This window comes from Eublepharis macularius, chromosome 10 (assembly GCF_028583425.1).
Source record: "Eublepharis macularius isolate TG4126 chromosome 10, MPM_Emac_v1.0, whole genome shotgun sequence".
NCBI classification, from domain to species: domain Eukaryota; kingdom Metazoa; phylum Chordata; class Lepidosauria; order Squamata; family Eublepharidae; genus Eublepharis; species Eublepharis macularius.
This window is the reverse complement of record NC_072799.1, coordinates 32516239-32531220: the sequence shown is the minus strand read 5'-3', so window position 1 is coordinate 32531220 and position 14982 is coordinate 32516239. Positions and strand designations below refer to the sequence as shown.

The window sequence follows — 14982 nt, the reverse complement described above, 5'->3', positions numbered from 1 at the left end:
CAGGGTTGGTGCAGCGTTAAACACCACTTAACAATATATTATTTGTATATGTCTAAACACAAGAGATAATTAGACACGGGAGAAACATATATACAGCCGAAACAGCTTTAATACTACAAATGTAATTAAGAGTTTGACACTAGTATTATTAATGTCAAAAATGGCATTTAGGAATGTTATAAATATAATTGTGAAATTGTATTCAGTTTGTTTAACGCACACACTTTTCGTAGGTTCATGAAACACTATCCCAAGACTGCCAAAAAAACCCAAACCACTGAGTTCTGGAGAAATAGGGAAGGAAGTACAAAACATCGTGCATGGTATTTTGAATCTGCAAATTATTTCATTTAGTTTCCCTCTTCAAGGTGAGGTTTTCAGTTAAAAAAAGAGCATAAAGTCTGTTTAAGAAAAATAACATTCCATTTCACCTCTGATAAAAACAAGGTCAAATATATTTCAAAGTCAGAACTGTAAGATATTTGCAGTTTTTCCAAAATTGTCCTTTCTTAACAGTTATCCATGAACTAAAGGTAAGATAGCACGTTATTCCTTTAGTCAACTGGCATGCTGAAAAGCCCATTTGACAGCATTCAAGCTGGCAAGAAATCCTCTTGGAGCGTCTTGTAGATGAAGCCAGAAGTTCTCCAGATCTTCGTTTAACGCCCTCTCCCTAATTTAAAAGACAAATCACAAATTAGCTCCTTTATGCCCAGTGCTTGGAAAGAAGGTACAAGCTCTTACAATAGACTCCTGCAGCACTGTGTTCAGTCTCTGGTATTTGCACTGGAGACTTTGAAACATCGAGAGAATTGGAAGTGCTCTACTACTCTTCAAATCACCTACTATCAAGGAACCTTTTCTACACTAACTTGAATTGGGAGAAGTAGAATCATAGAATCACAGAGCTGGAAGGGGCCCCAAGAGTCATTTAATGCAATCCTCTGCACAATACAGGAGATTCACAAAACTGATAAATCTGCCCCAAAAGCCCTAATGTGCTCCGGAGAAGGTTCTGAAATGCATGTTTATGCCCAGGTTACAGATCAGATCCTCTGAGCCTTACCACTGCTGCTCATGAACGCAGCATGTGCCAGAACGCACACCAGCCGGCTTGGGGTTGCAGGCCAGAGATAGTAGCCAAGCAACACTTCAAAGAAGACCATCTTCTGTTACTGATATTCCCACTGAAGCACCTGATAAGCTTTCAAAGGACACTTAAGTTTCTTGCAACACAGTTTGAAAACCCTTCCTCAACTAAAACATCAAAACCCACAATATGGCTTAGAATGTCTGCTGTAGACATTACAGCGGCAAAAACAATGGCGACATTAATCACTTCATTCTTGGAATCAACACCATTAATTTAAATGTCTATACAGATCGCTTTACCTCTAAATCCACGGCCACCACCTCCACCTCGTCCGCCTCTGAACCCGCTGCCACCACCTCTGCCACCACGGAAACCACCTGCAAGTAGGTAAAGAGGTAGACAGATTAGATTTTATGGTCAGCAAACAGGTATGGAAAAGAGACTGGCAACTGTACGGTCTAGAGAAGTATACAGAGAGGTATTTGTAGTCTCCCAAAACCTCTGGATTTAAGAACTGGTTGTTCCACCTTCCCAGAAAAAAAATCCAAATTGTTTCATCACACGCATCTGAACACACTGCAGTAAAGAATGCTACCTACCTCCACCTCTGCCACCTCTGCCACCACCTCTTCCTCCTCCACGTCCTCCTCTTCCTCCTCCTCTTGGAGGTCCTTTCTCACCAGGGGGCCTTGGCAAAAACCTTTGCAGTGGGAGCAATTTTGCTGGATCAATAAAAAACTGCAGGGAAAAAGCCAGAGCTCAGCTTCGTTGAACCTCCTCTTTCTTACACTTATTTAATTTAAAATGCTTATTTGCTGACTTTCTACTTTACAGCATTCGATGTAGCTCACGATACAAAAACAGTAATAAAAATCCAAAAAAATTAAACAATAAAAATAAAAATCTCCTCTGATGGCAGGATGGCAGTTGCTGGGAGGGTGGCTCCCTAGCCCCTCCTCCCAGGGTGAGAAGTCTTCAATGTCCCGAGGGCCAAGCAGGGAAGGCAGAATGGCAGTTGCTAGGATATCCATGCATAAAACAACTTAAACTAGTTTATTTCACATCTCATGGGCATGTCTGGAATAAATGTGCCCTTAACAATGTTATAGTTATATATAACTATATATAAAAAATCCTAAGCAGAGTTACTGCAGTCTAAGCCTGTTGAAAGCAATAGGCTTAAACTGGAGTAACTCCATTTAGGAATGGACTGTGGGTTTGCCAATATGTGATTTAAGATTAAAAAGCAACATGGTGCCGGGGGGGGGGGGGGCACAGACGTTGAGACATGGTGCTGGGCCAGGGGAAGAGGTTAACCATTTTCTCCTCATGATGTTTCCTCAAAAGAAACCATCCCCAATACTTCCCCTTCCAGGTGTTTCTTGCCCTGGATGGGGAAATTTTTAAAAAGACTAGCATCCACAATGTACCTGTCTTTCCCCTCTACCAGATTAATATCAGCAAGAGGAACGGAGATTATTTCTATCTAGGAAATGAGGTTGGCTGGGGGGGGGGGGGGGGACCTAACCCCCTCCACCCTGCCTCACAGGCATGATCCAAACCAATCTTATTGGAAGATTAAACTTTTCACAGGAAAAGCTGCATGTAACGTTCATTAAGAGAAACTCACTTTTTGTAGCTTTTTGAAGGAAGACGCTTTCATGTTTTCTGACAATTTGACTGAAAAATACTGTTAGAGATTTAAGGATCACACACATTTCTAACTCCCTGTAACATTTCCTCAACCAGCGCCCCCCCCCCCCACACACACACGGCAACAGCCTCTCATTGGCATGTAGCCCTGGCTAGAAGACTCGGGTAGGAAGCCATTCTCTTTTACCCTCCAGCCCCTGTGTTAGGCAGGACACCGGATTACTCCTTCGGTAGCATGCCACCATGCCGATACTTGCCTTGTGCTAGGGGCTTCCCTTTGATCACGAGCAACTGCCCAGGGGTACATTTGCCCCACGGGTTACTTTGGTAGTATGTACTAATGGTCAGGGACAAAGCAGAAATCAAGGCAACGCATCTTATCCTTATCAACCTTATTACTACAAAGGCACAACTCTACAGTAAATACAGTACAGAACTAGGATTCAGGCTAAGAAGACAGTGAAAGGGTTTCTAACTAAGAGAGACTTACAAGTTCTTTGCATCAGGCTCCCGGCCAGGAGCCAACAGGTGGGCGCACGGCTTCACATGCAGTCCAATGCACACAGTCACATACGTTCACACCCACCCACAAAGGGTCAGTCCCTTTTTCAGGGTTTCCCCCATGTGTACCTAAGAGACATTAACTAACTTGGGCTTGAGGTTCTGGAACCCAAAGCCGACCAAGTTTCCACAAGGCATCCCACCCTTATATCTGGATGAGAGCAAGGAACAAACAGCAAAAGCTACACGACACACTTCATAACACACAGTACACAATACAACCCTACTACAAAGGTTCTCTGTTGCATACAATGTCACTACTCACAGTGACACATAGCCACTGGGCATAAGCAGAGTGTACATTCACATCATTACAAAGCAGGCTGCTGCAAGGCACAGACAAAACAGCAATTACAGGGTTAATTCCCATTCCAACCTTCCTCAAGAATGTTCTCAAGAATGTTCTCAAGAATGTTCTTGCCTAGATCAAGCATCAGCCACCCCATTCTTCTTCCCAGGGATGTGCTGGGTTTCAAACTCAAAGTTCTGAAAGGTGACGGCCCAGTCCATAAAATGTTCTGGTTCTATGCTCAGTCCAGCTGCATGTGGATGCAGCTTTTTGGTCGCCCAACTGTCCAACACTCATTCGCAATCATGGAACGCTGTTGCTCATGGGAAAAGTTTGCAGCTCAGAAAGGTCACTGGATGCAAGGCCCCGTCATCCGCTTGGGAAAACACAGCCCCCAGGTCCTTCTCTGAAGGGTCAGTTTGTAGCATAAAAGTCTTTTGCAAGCCAGGAGCTCTTAGTGCCTGTCCAGGCACGAGCTTGGCTTTCAGAGCCTCGAAAGCTGCCTGACATTAGTCATTCCAGACTACCTTGTCTGGTTGTTGTTTGCAGCACAAGTCTGTCAGAGGAGCAGCCAGGGTGCTATACTGGGGCAAAAATTTCTGCTAGTATGCTATCTATCTTCTTTGTGCGCAGAGGCAGGGTGGACAATGTTCAGATACTTCCACCTTGGAGATCAGATCTTGGAGACCAGATCTCTCCCCCCCCCCACCCTCTGGATGCCCAATCTGGCACTTACAGGCTTTAAGCACGAGCCTAGTATCTTTCATGTGCTGTAGGACATGCTCAAGAGTTAAGAAAAAAGCTGGTCATTGAGCTATGCTGTAGCAAACGATTGGCATCCTTGGAGCAAGCACTTCATCAAACGGTGAAAGGTCAAGGGGGCATTTCACAGCCTGGAGGCATCTCAGTAAATTTGTACAAGCCCACATGCATGAAGAACACGGATTTGGGCTGGTCCTCAGCACTCAGTTGGATCTGCCAGTAACCCTGCAATAGATCAGATTTGCTAATAAAACTTTACTCTTCCAGCTGGTCTAACAGAGTACCAGTTGGGTAAGCACCAGGTTGAGTAACAGAATTCAGTTTACAGCAGTCCTCACCAAATCAGACTGACCCACTGGGCTTTTCAGCCAAAACGATGGAAGCAACCCGGGGCGAGTGGACAGCTGAATCACTTCCATCCCCAGCATCTTCCTCCTCCTCAATACACTCTGCCTGCTTTCCCATAACATAGAGGAGAGGGCGATCCCCAGTCAGAAAGGAACATTCTGCCAAGAAAGTCTTCTCTGGCTTGTCTGAGGAAGTGGGCACAAAGCCAGCAACAAGCTCTTGGATCTATGCTTTCTGCCGAGCTGTAAGGGAGGGAGAGAACTCCAGCTCATGGATCCCCCAGCCCTTGCACCGACTATGCACACTCAGATCAACTGACCAGCCACTTTCTGGCTCGTCCCCAAGCAAGACACCCCCCTTGCAAGGTAGATGGTTTGCCCCCCTTCCTAGATCAGTCATTCAATCCCAGTCTCTCTCATGAGCGGGGAACTCCGCCCCCCACCAGCTCAGTCATTCTTACACAGTTCTTCAGCTCTCCAGCAGCCAGGGGATTATGCAAAGCAAGTGATGTTGGAGTGGGTGGGAACGCTTCTGCCGGGTTCACAATGCTGCTCCCCTTGCTTGCTTTTCCTGCCGCTTGGCTCCTGATCACGGTTCCCATCCTCACTGCTTGTGCATGCAAATCTGTCCCAATTATGAACTGAGTGGGTGTGTGCAATGGACCAAAACATCCAATAACCTTGTCTGGTTATATGACTTCCACCTGGCTTCTGAGAGTTTAACAACAGGGCTTTCGTAGGGCTTCACTAGCACATACTCATTTGGCATTACCTGCCAAATTACCTGCCCAGGGCTGAGCAAATGGGCATATAGATGATATTTCAATCACAGAAGCATAAACCACCCAGAGGTGTCTGCCCCCTACCTGGATGAATTCTCCCTTCTCTGCTACAGTCCACACTAAGTATTGCACTTCAATGCACTTTGCATACGCACTGGGTTGATGTCAGCCGCTTTCTTCTTCCTCCCCTAAGTGGGCCAGTTTTTCTGGAGATGTTGGTCAGAGTTGCAGTTAAAACAGCAGCATGTGTGCGTTTCCTTCTGAGCAAGCACGGGGCTGGTTGCGGCTCTCAGTGGAGCAGAGGAGGCATTATTCCCATCATGGTGAGTGCTTGTAGAATGGGTCCCCAACCTCCTACTGCTTTGTGCCAGTCCTGCTTCAGTCAGCCGGTTCCACGCCACCACTGCTACGATGGGATTCCTCAACTCCACTCTGTCTTGCAGACACGCAGAGACAATCAAACAATTTATCTCTCACCGATAGTTCCAATAGCTATGCCACGGTGACAGCTCTCTCTCCTTCTGTCCAACAGTTCCAAGAGGCGGTGCGCTCATATGGCTGTGTGTGCCCATCTCTCACTGGGGTCCCTACATAGAGTTTGGAACTGTTCCTCATTCCACGACACTCTCTCAATAAACAGAGGAACGCTTGTTTTGCTTATGCAATGTGCAAGTCACATGACTGCCTTTTTAATATTTTGTATTAGAAAACCCTAGAATTTCTGTAGAGGAATGTGTATTACATAATTCTTTTTCAGTTTTCATTTCAGGCAGGATTAGCATTCTGAGCCAGTAGTCCCAGTTCTTAAAAGTTTAATATGAAAAAGTTGTAGTCATTTCACAAAATATGATGGTAACAATTGCTACCATGGGAACAGCTGTCCTTTAGAAGCATTTAGTGTAACCAAACACAGTTGCACTTTAGAAAGCTTCTCTGAGAAAACAGTAAGCTGCAGAACCCACTTAACTCATGATTTTTATTTGGTAAATACATTCCACTAGGTTGGAAATACTTCTCACCTAATCCTTAAGAGACTTTTCCAGTCCAACTGGAGCCAATCCATTTCTGTGCCAAGTCATTCAAACCAAATCCCCTCGACTCAGAGAGGAAAAGCCAGACCACAGACAAGAGACCATGAAAAATTGTCCTTTCAAACTGACCATGATGGTCCCCAGAAAGTCTACAAAGGGTTTAAATCAAAATCCCCAATGACAATAAGCGTAAGGGGTTCCTGCACTAAACAACTGGAGAAATTCTATCCAAAAACTGAGCTTGAATCCTTCAATCAGGCCATCACGTTAAAATCTATACACAAAAAGACATTTTTTTTAAAAAAGCCACTTTATGAATAGGTTCTGCTGTTAAAAGTCCATTTATTTACACCTGACCAATCTTGACTTTTGCAGCACAGAGGCTGAGCTACCCAGAAACTGGCTGCCAACGGGCTCGCTCCTCCTACTAGCTTTTCTGTAGATTTAAGAGGAAGGAGAAAGGGCTATGCTGGGAGATGTGGGCTCTGCAAGGACACAGGCAGCACAAGACAGGGCTGCAGTGAGGAGGAGAACCAGACAAGATTGATTGTTCTCCCTCTTGCACCAGCAAAAAAGCCAGCAGGATCCAACCCCCACATCTCTGATGGTAAGTGGTCCCATCGAGCAGTGATTACCGTAACTGGTAGCGTAACTGGTAGCCCTGCGTTTGTACGGAACAGAATTAGCTTTGAAAGGGTTAGACGGCACTGCAGAATTCTGAGTGTACAAAGAACTATGATCCTCTGAAACAGAGCCAATACTGTTGCCTGAACCTGCACTTACACATTTCAACTTTTCTTTTCCTGAACATTATGATACCATATGATGATCTTTGAAATCTACAACATCATTCCAATTCTTTAACTGCCTGAGTTGCTCCTCAGCCTCTAGAGGACAAAAGTATTAGATATTGGTCCCCAAATATGTGTTTCCAGGGTCAAGAGCTGTAGTTCAGTTAAAAGAATCTAATAAACTAACATTCAGGATTTGTCCACAATAACCTCTGACCTACCTACAGGGCCTCATTGTCCAAGAAAGGGGAATCAATGCAGTTCTTTTCACACTAAATAAAAAAACAGGGGGGAAATAAAGCTTGTAAATGCGAAGCATTAAAAAAAATGCCAAACTGTAAAAAGATCAAGTACAACTGCAGAAACAAATGGTAAGTGAACTACCATAGCAGCCTACCAGCGTCCGAACTAATGCAAAGATCCAATTCATTAGTCTGCTAGGATGAAATACCAAATGCCTTATCCCATAGCTTGTAAAAAAAGAGAGAGAAACTGCCAAGTTCCTTTAAAGTCTCCAGAGCTCAGCTCTATCTCAGATTTTATCATTAACCACTTTGGGTTTTCCCCTTTTAAAAAAATGTGGAACATAGATATGAATCTTGTAAAGTAAGTTCTTGGTAACTGGATCTTCTGCAAACATTCAAAAAGTACACTATTAAAGGATACAAAGTCTCTGAGCTGCCCAAATATTTCATCCACTTTCCCAATCTGCTCTTTATTTTCCAAGTAGACTGGTGCGTTGAAATAAGGTACTTTGTTTTCCTGAGTGGTACATTTGCAAACAATGTCATCTTCGCACGGATGCATAAACTCTCCCAGTACTATAAATAAAAAGAGAGAGATGTTGGTATCATGCATTCATTCAGAATGTAAGGTTTTTTTTAAAAAATCTGTCCAAAATGAATATAACTTACTGACTACGCTTTCTGGAGGTCCTTGATCATATCTGTTGAAGCCTCCACGGCCGCCTCCTCCTCGGCCAAATCCACCTCTTCCACCACCACGTCCGCCTCTGTTGAAGCCGCCGCCACCCCGATTGAAGCCGCCACCCCGATTACCTCCACCTCTTCCTCGAAATGACATCTCCTCTGTTTTGTTCAAAGAGAAAGAGTTCACTGGAATTAATAACCCTTCTGGCCTTCCTACAACTGGGTGGAGATTGCATCACCCTGTATATACTGATCACAGTGATAGTCAATATATCAAAGAATGAAACAGCTATGAAGCACAGTGGAAATATGAAAGCCTGGGGCGGGGGGAGGGGAACCGTTTTTGCTGGTTTTTTAATAGAAAAAATTAAGAAATTCCGGGCAATACATTTTTAATTAGTGAAATTGTTTTTTCTCACTCAAAAGAATAAATGGACATAAATCTGAAATCAATAATCACAGCATTCAAAAACAGTGGGTGAACATTTTAATCTTCTAAGACATTCCATTGCTGACCTAAAAGCTGCAGTTCTCAAAGAGAGAAACTTCATGTGAGATTGCTGAAACTAAGTTCCTTTGCAAGTCTGGAACAACGGACCCACCCAAGGTTGAATCAGGACATACGATTTTTCTTGCACTACAGATGCTAATTTTCTGCACTTGGCACTATCAAGCTAATTACATGTATTTCAGGTAGCTTCCTGACACTAGTTTGCAATACCACACCCAACCTCTGTCTGGATTATAAAGACTCCTTCCTTTTACGATTCTTTGTATCTTACGAAGTGACCCTCAAAAGTTCATACCCTGGAAATCTAGTTGGCCTCTTAAGGTGCAACTGGACTCAAATTTCACTCAAAAAGTATATAAAGAAGGTCTGAGAATATTTTTCATTTTTTTCCAATGGAAAAAAAATTGGGAAATTTTAGGGAGGAGAGCACTAGAAGGAAAAACTCCTATGAAAGTCCCCCCCCCACGCCCCCCGGAATGAGTAAAATGTGCTGGCATAAAGTACAGCAGTCTGCAGATCTCTCTCCCTTATTATTGGGTAAATTAGCAATTTTGCTTGTAGAAAACTAAGGCATTTATACTTTAAAACTCCATAAGCATGCCAATTAATACATCTATCATTAGCAAAGACAGATGTATTAATTGGCATTTGTTATGCATTTGTTTGCATAATTATGCATTTATCTGTTATTAAAACAGAAAAATAGGTGTAATTTGGAAAGTTAGTATTGCATGTTTCAATCCTCTTCCCCCAATTTCAATTTTTTAACATGGCTTCTAAATTTCTGGAAAATTTACACTTTTAAAGTGGAGTAATCTTGGAGGCTCTTTATAAGATCAGGTGCCTGGAATAACTTATTTAAGTCACAGAAATAATTCAACATCTTACATTCATCATCCAGAAACAAAGACGACAGATAACTCTGGATTGGGCCCTATGACTCTTCTGCCATGTTTTCCTTCAAGGGAAAGGTTCCTCCAGCATAGAATCATTTCTTCTGATGAAGAAAAGTCTTTCTTCAGTGAAGGAAGACAGGAAGGTAGTCACTGGAATTCCTCCCAACTTTTATGATTTATAAATCATGACTGGGGAATAACTGTTTTCTTTCCCTTTCTTATTATGAATGACTTATTATTGTTGGGTTTTTTTGTTAAACGTTTATGCTTGTGGATTGCCCTGATTTGCTGCAAGTGGGAAAGATACTCATTATTTTTAAATACTTAAAGAAACTAGGTGGCTGGCACCATACTGAAAGGGCTGTGCATGTAGCCGAAATAGGACTGTTGGCTATTGTATCACGTAGGTCGGCCATCTAAAAACAGAACTTGCTGTAACTGGTATGCAAATTCATGCTGATTTAATCAACTTAATTAATCATGTATGCATTTACTCAATTAACAAATTAAGTTTTTTTAAAAAAATGGTAATAGTCCTATGTGAAACTAGTTTTATCATTTCAACCCTGAGAAAAGAAAAAGATGGTTAAGGTGTGTACTAAGCCAATTCATCTCCCAATACAGATTCTGAGTACCTGGAGAGAGGCCAAGGCAGTACTCCCCCTGCTGGAGTAGTAGATAAGGGTCTGGAAACTGCAGAGTGTTTCCATAGAAACTCAGACTTTTGCTTGCAAAACATGATTTTTGCAGTTCCCCTGCCCAACAGAAGCCCAAAATGTCCCCTGAAATCCTGCTCCTGAGGGATAGGGTCACTCTGATCGCACTGCATGGGAAGAACCTGCACCCATGTAAATGCTGTCAATTCTCTGTGCAATCCATCTCTGGTTGTTTGAAAAGGACAGCATATGTCTTACATGACAACTGTCACATCTGCTTGAACACTGATGAGTCACTCTGTCCTGGAAAGGGTTGCAGTCCCCCTGAAAAAAACAGGTTCATAGCTTGGGGATGCTGCTGAATCCTGGCCTATGCCTTGTCTCCTCTATGGCACGTAGCAGCTTTTAGCAGCTTCAGCTGTTATGCCAGTTACAGCACTTTCACAAAAAGTGTGATACAGCTACTGTGATCCATACTCTGATGACATCCAGATTATACATTCTATTTTTAAAGGGTATTATTAGGAACACCAGTAACATTTTGTCTCAGCTCAGTTCTCAAAAAGGGACAACAGCAGCACATAATCATATAAAATTCAACCACAATCCAAATTTCAGGTGGGTAGCCATGTTGGCCTGCAATAGAACAGAGTCCAGTGGCATCTTAGAGTCCAACATTTTCAGGGTGTAAGCTTTTGAGACTTAAGGCTCCCTTCTTCAGATACTATGACTCTTGAAAGCTTATACAAAAAACTCCAGTTAGTCTCTAAGATGCCACAAGACTCAAATCCTGTGTTCCCTTCAGAGACCCTGCCTGCCCTGTTCAGTTACTCACGAGGTTCTCAAGTAGGTAGCCATGTTGGTCTGCAGTAGAACAGCAGGTTTGGAGACCCGTGGCATCTCATAGACCAACAGGATTTTCAGGGTGTAAGCTTTCGAGAGTCAGATCTCCCTTCTTCTCTTCTGAAGAAGAGCTTTGACTCTCAAAAGCTTACACCCTGAAAACCCTGTTGGTCGCTAAGGTGCCACTGGAGTCCGGTCCTGCTGATGATCCAAACCTTGGGCCTCCAACATTTGTTCGGACAAAGTTTCTCCTCGATGGAAGCTTTCTTCAGCGCAACAAAAACATAAAAATCACCGCGCTCCTGCCCGCGAAAGCCTAACTTACTTCAAACGAAGCTCGCACAGAATGGCGCTGTATTTTAAAATCAGAAATAAACCCCAGTCAACTCCATGCGACTCTCTTCAAGGGTAATAATCTCCTAAGACTGAAATTTTGGCAAGGGGTCCATAGACCCGACTGGAGCTTCCTCCTGGCTGAGCGGGCTCTGAACTTTCTCTTGCCCGCGCCACTCATAAGCAGGACCGGCAAAAGGAAGCCGCCAGCCTGGTGCCAAAAAAGCACCACCACTCGCGACAGCCCAACAACCGCGCTCACCTAAAGGCACCCCTCTCCTCCTTCCCACGTGTCGTCCTTGCCAAAGGAACCCGCGCCGGCCACTTCTGATGACCTCCAACAACAGCGCCGCTCGCTCTCCTTTCGGCGCACGCGCAACACAGACAGCTTTCTCCCAATCCCAAACTCAGCCGGTAAGGGCCTGCCGTAAGGCGCAAGCCGGTCGTGTTTCACGACAGTGGCGAACGGAGGCCTTGCAGATCATAGAGGGCAAGGGATGTTGTAAGAGATAGGAGAATCATACTCTTCCGGCTCTTGAGCCCATGAAAAGTAAGACAGGCTCCAAGAGCGGTTTTCAATTACTGCCACAAGTTTAGCTTGATTGTCTCCGCCTTCTTTTCCCCTCGCCTCTATGAGGGCAGACAGACTGAACTTTCCAGTATTAACCTGGAAGCGGTTATTGGCCTTGGTTTTAGAGAACGACTGGGAAGATGCCGCTCTAGCCCAGCATTTCTGGGATGGCTGCCATTGCCTCTTGTGGTGACTTCTCGTCCAAAATACTATAATTGCGAAAGAGAGCTGTACCCGCGTGGCTTAGTAGTTGGCCCAAATTCAAATAACTCCCCGCGTTAGACGTCCTCCTGTCAACATATCACCCTGGTTTGCTTGGTCATTTTTTAAAAAGAATTTACAGAACTTTAGCCTTACAAATCCCCAGTCGAGGGGATTCCACCCCCCACCCCCACCCCCGCAGTATATCCCTTAAAATCTGCCTTTGACAGATTTAAATCTGTTGGGAGTTAAAGCACAAAAACTGCTATGCTTACTCAGATTTCGGGAATCCTAGTGCCGGCACTTTGCTCCTTCCCCGTATTGATTATACCAACCTACGTTGCTCTTATTAGAGGTCTGTTTAATCTGCTTTGAGTCTCAGTGAGAAAAGACAATAAATACAGTAAATAAATAATTTCATTTCAGAAATTGTTCAGTTCCAACAATTCAAAACTTTATACCTGCATATAAAGCTGCCTGTTTTTCAGGCAAACAGAGGGAAAGGGCTGAAAAGAGCTTTCACTAGCATGAGAATTCAGTTTGGGATGAGGAGAAGATGAAGGTATCAATTTAATGAGATGTATTTTTGCTGCAACCTGACGTGGTTTTGTGTGCATATTAATTTTGCTGTCCTACTTTCAGTGTGACATTATTATTTGGTAAATTAAAGTGCAGTCCTGAACAGAGTTACACTCTTCTAAGTTGAGGATTGTACTGTTAAATTCTCAGACACTCCTGGATACATTTGTTCATCTGGAATATTGCTATATCCTTTTATGCATTTATTAAAATTACCAATAACTAAAAAAAATTAAAAAGAAAACAAAAAAGGAATCCATTGGCAGCTTAGAAACTTTTTTTAAAAAATCCAGTATAAATGTTTGTGAATCAGTGAGTTTGTGCTGGAATAAATGTTAATCTCTAAGGTGCTAATGGACTCCTGTTTTATATTGCGAATGGCTACCCATCTAGAACTAAAACATAACAAGCCACAGTCCCAGTATGAGTTTGGAGGTGCTGCCTTTCATGCAGCTGGTGGCAGGGGAGGCAAAGTAATTCATCTAGGGTGTCAAAAATGCTTGCCCCTGCTTTGGATCATGGGTCTTCTAACAGTTGATTTCACTAGTTACAAATTTCCTACATGGAAATGTGTTCTGATTGAGAGTTAAAGTGCAACCTTAATTCTACTCACTTCCATGAACCTGACTGTTCATTTGCAACCTTGGTAAGGACTTAACTCCTGCTGACTTTTTCACCGTATATCAAGAAATAAATGCTATGTAGGAAATCAGGGACAGATTGGGAGGCCAAAATAGTCCTGGAAGAAACAGGCTTGCAATGACTCCCATACAAAAAAGGGGAGCCCAAGGTCCAAAGAGACCACCAACTAGTATAATATTATTTTTTTGTATTTTTTAAGAAAGTGCAAGTGCAGTATGTGCAAAAATTATTATTACTTTGTAAATAACACTACTGCCCAAACAGGAAGAAACTCACCAATGCTCAGTAGGATTGTATTGAGAAGGAACATGCAGTAAAAGTCTGGCTTGACAAAGTGACACAAAACGGGATGTAGTCAAGGCTAGCGCACCCGTTGCCAACTGCCCAGGAGATCTTTCTTCCATCTGCTTCTCCTGGAGTACTCTGCCTATGAAAAGAAGAAACAAAGTTTATTCCGGCTCAGATTTGGACAGCTATACTTACCTTGTCACTCTCAGGATTGAGATAGACCTTATGAATGTTTCTATGGATGTATTTTCTAAAAACAGATATTTTTGGCATTGGTTATGGAATACTGATGCGGTTGACCCAATATTTGGGCAGTAGTGTTATTTACAAAGTAATAATAATTTTTGCACATATTGCACTTACACTTTCTTAAAAAATACAAAAACATAATATTATACTAGTTGGTGGTCTCTTTGGACCTTGGGTCCCCCTTTTTTGTATAGTTCATCTTAGAGACCATTCCCTTCATTTTGCTGTTCCTTGCAATGACTCCCACCTGCCTCATGAGAGGGGCAGGGGCCACTCTCACCTCATGCAAGGTTGGCGCCACTACTACTAGCTTGGTGGTGTCACTAGTTCACAGTGGTGGTAGTGGCTCCTGCACACCTCATGTGGGTCCAGCCCATGGCCTTATGGAAGCAACCTAAGGTTGCCAACTCCAGCTTAGGAAATTTCTGGAGATTTGGGGGTAAAGTCTGTAGCGGGGGCTCATCAGAAATGTGATGCTATAGAGTTCACCCTCCAAAGCTACCATTTCCTCCGGGGGAACTGATCCCTGTCGTCTGGAGATCGGTTGCAATTCTAGGAGAACTCCAGGAACTATCTGGAGGATGACAATCCGAAGCAGGTCTACTTGTAAGTAAGTCTTATTATAGTCAGTATATCTTACTCCAAGGAAAGTGTTCTTAGGAATGCAGCTGAGTAGGTCAGAATAAAAATATATTTATTCTGAATTACTTTTAGGAATGTGTGTGAGAGAGCCATATTATTTGTTGACTTTTCATCATTATGAATGACTAGATTTTCTTTTGTTGATTTAGTTAATACTCTTCCCAGAAACCGGCACTCCCGAAACTAAGCACACAATGTTTTTTTATCCATTTGCCAAGAAATTGAGCAACTGACCATACGAACCTTGAAATATGAGCTTCAGGACATGAAAGAGGTAGGGCAGGCAATATTCTCATTTGTGCGCAGCAGTTGGTCCAAACAGGTGTCTATATA

The 14982-nt window shown here is 43.2% G+C and overlaps 1 protein-coding gene across 4 annotated transcripts; it reads right to left on the bottom strand.

Annotated features, from left to right (window-relative positions):
- Positions 1 to 91: 91 nt before the first annotated feature.
- On the bottom strand, positions 92 to 14955 carry GAR1 (GAR1 ribonucleoprotein). Of its 4 annotated transcripts, XM_054989877.1 has the most exons (8): positions 14893 to 14955; positions 13747 to 13897; positions 8224 to 8397; positions 7976 to 8130; positions 2724 to 2783; positions 1693 to 1831; positions 1393 to 1470; positions 92 to 673 (listed from the first exon to the last, which is right to left on the bottom strand). In XM_054989877.1, exons 2-8 carry the CDS (start codon positions 13778 to 13780, stop codon positions 660 to 662), a joined length of 654 nt encoding a protein of 217 aa, XP_054845852.1. In that variant the 5' UTR covers positions 13781 to 13897; positions 14893 to 14955; the 3' UTR covers positions 92 to 659. The 4 variants fall into 4 exon arrangements, with proteins under 4 accessions (XP_054845852.1, XP_054845855.1, XP_054845853.1 ...); XM_054989880.1 differs by lacking the exons at positions 13747 to 13897; positions 14893 to 14955 and adding an exon at positions 12525 to 12552; XM_054989878.1 differs by lacking the exons at positions 13747 to 13897; positions 14893 to 14955 and adding an exon at positions 11740 to 12017.
- Positions 14956 to 14982: the final 27 nt, after the last annotated feature.

What these genes read in the sequence shown, in the direction of transcription:
- GAR1 (XM_054989877.1), bottom strand. Translation starts at nt 13,780, where the DNA reads ATGTTCCTTCTCAATACAATCCTACTGAGCATTG. An exon ending in TACAATCCTACTGAGCATTG is followed by an intron (nt 8,398 to 13,746) that starts GTGAGTTTCTTC and finishes TGAACAAAACAG; the next exon opens with AGGAGATGTCATTTCGAGGA. An exon ending in ACCTCCAGAAAGCGTAGTCA is followed by an intron (nt 8,131 to 8,223) that starts GTAAGTTATATT and finishes TTTTATTTATAG; the next exon opens with TACTGGGAGAGTTTATGCAT.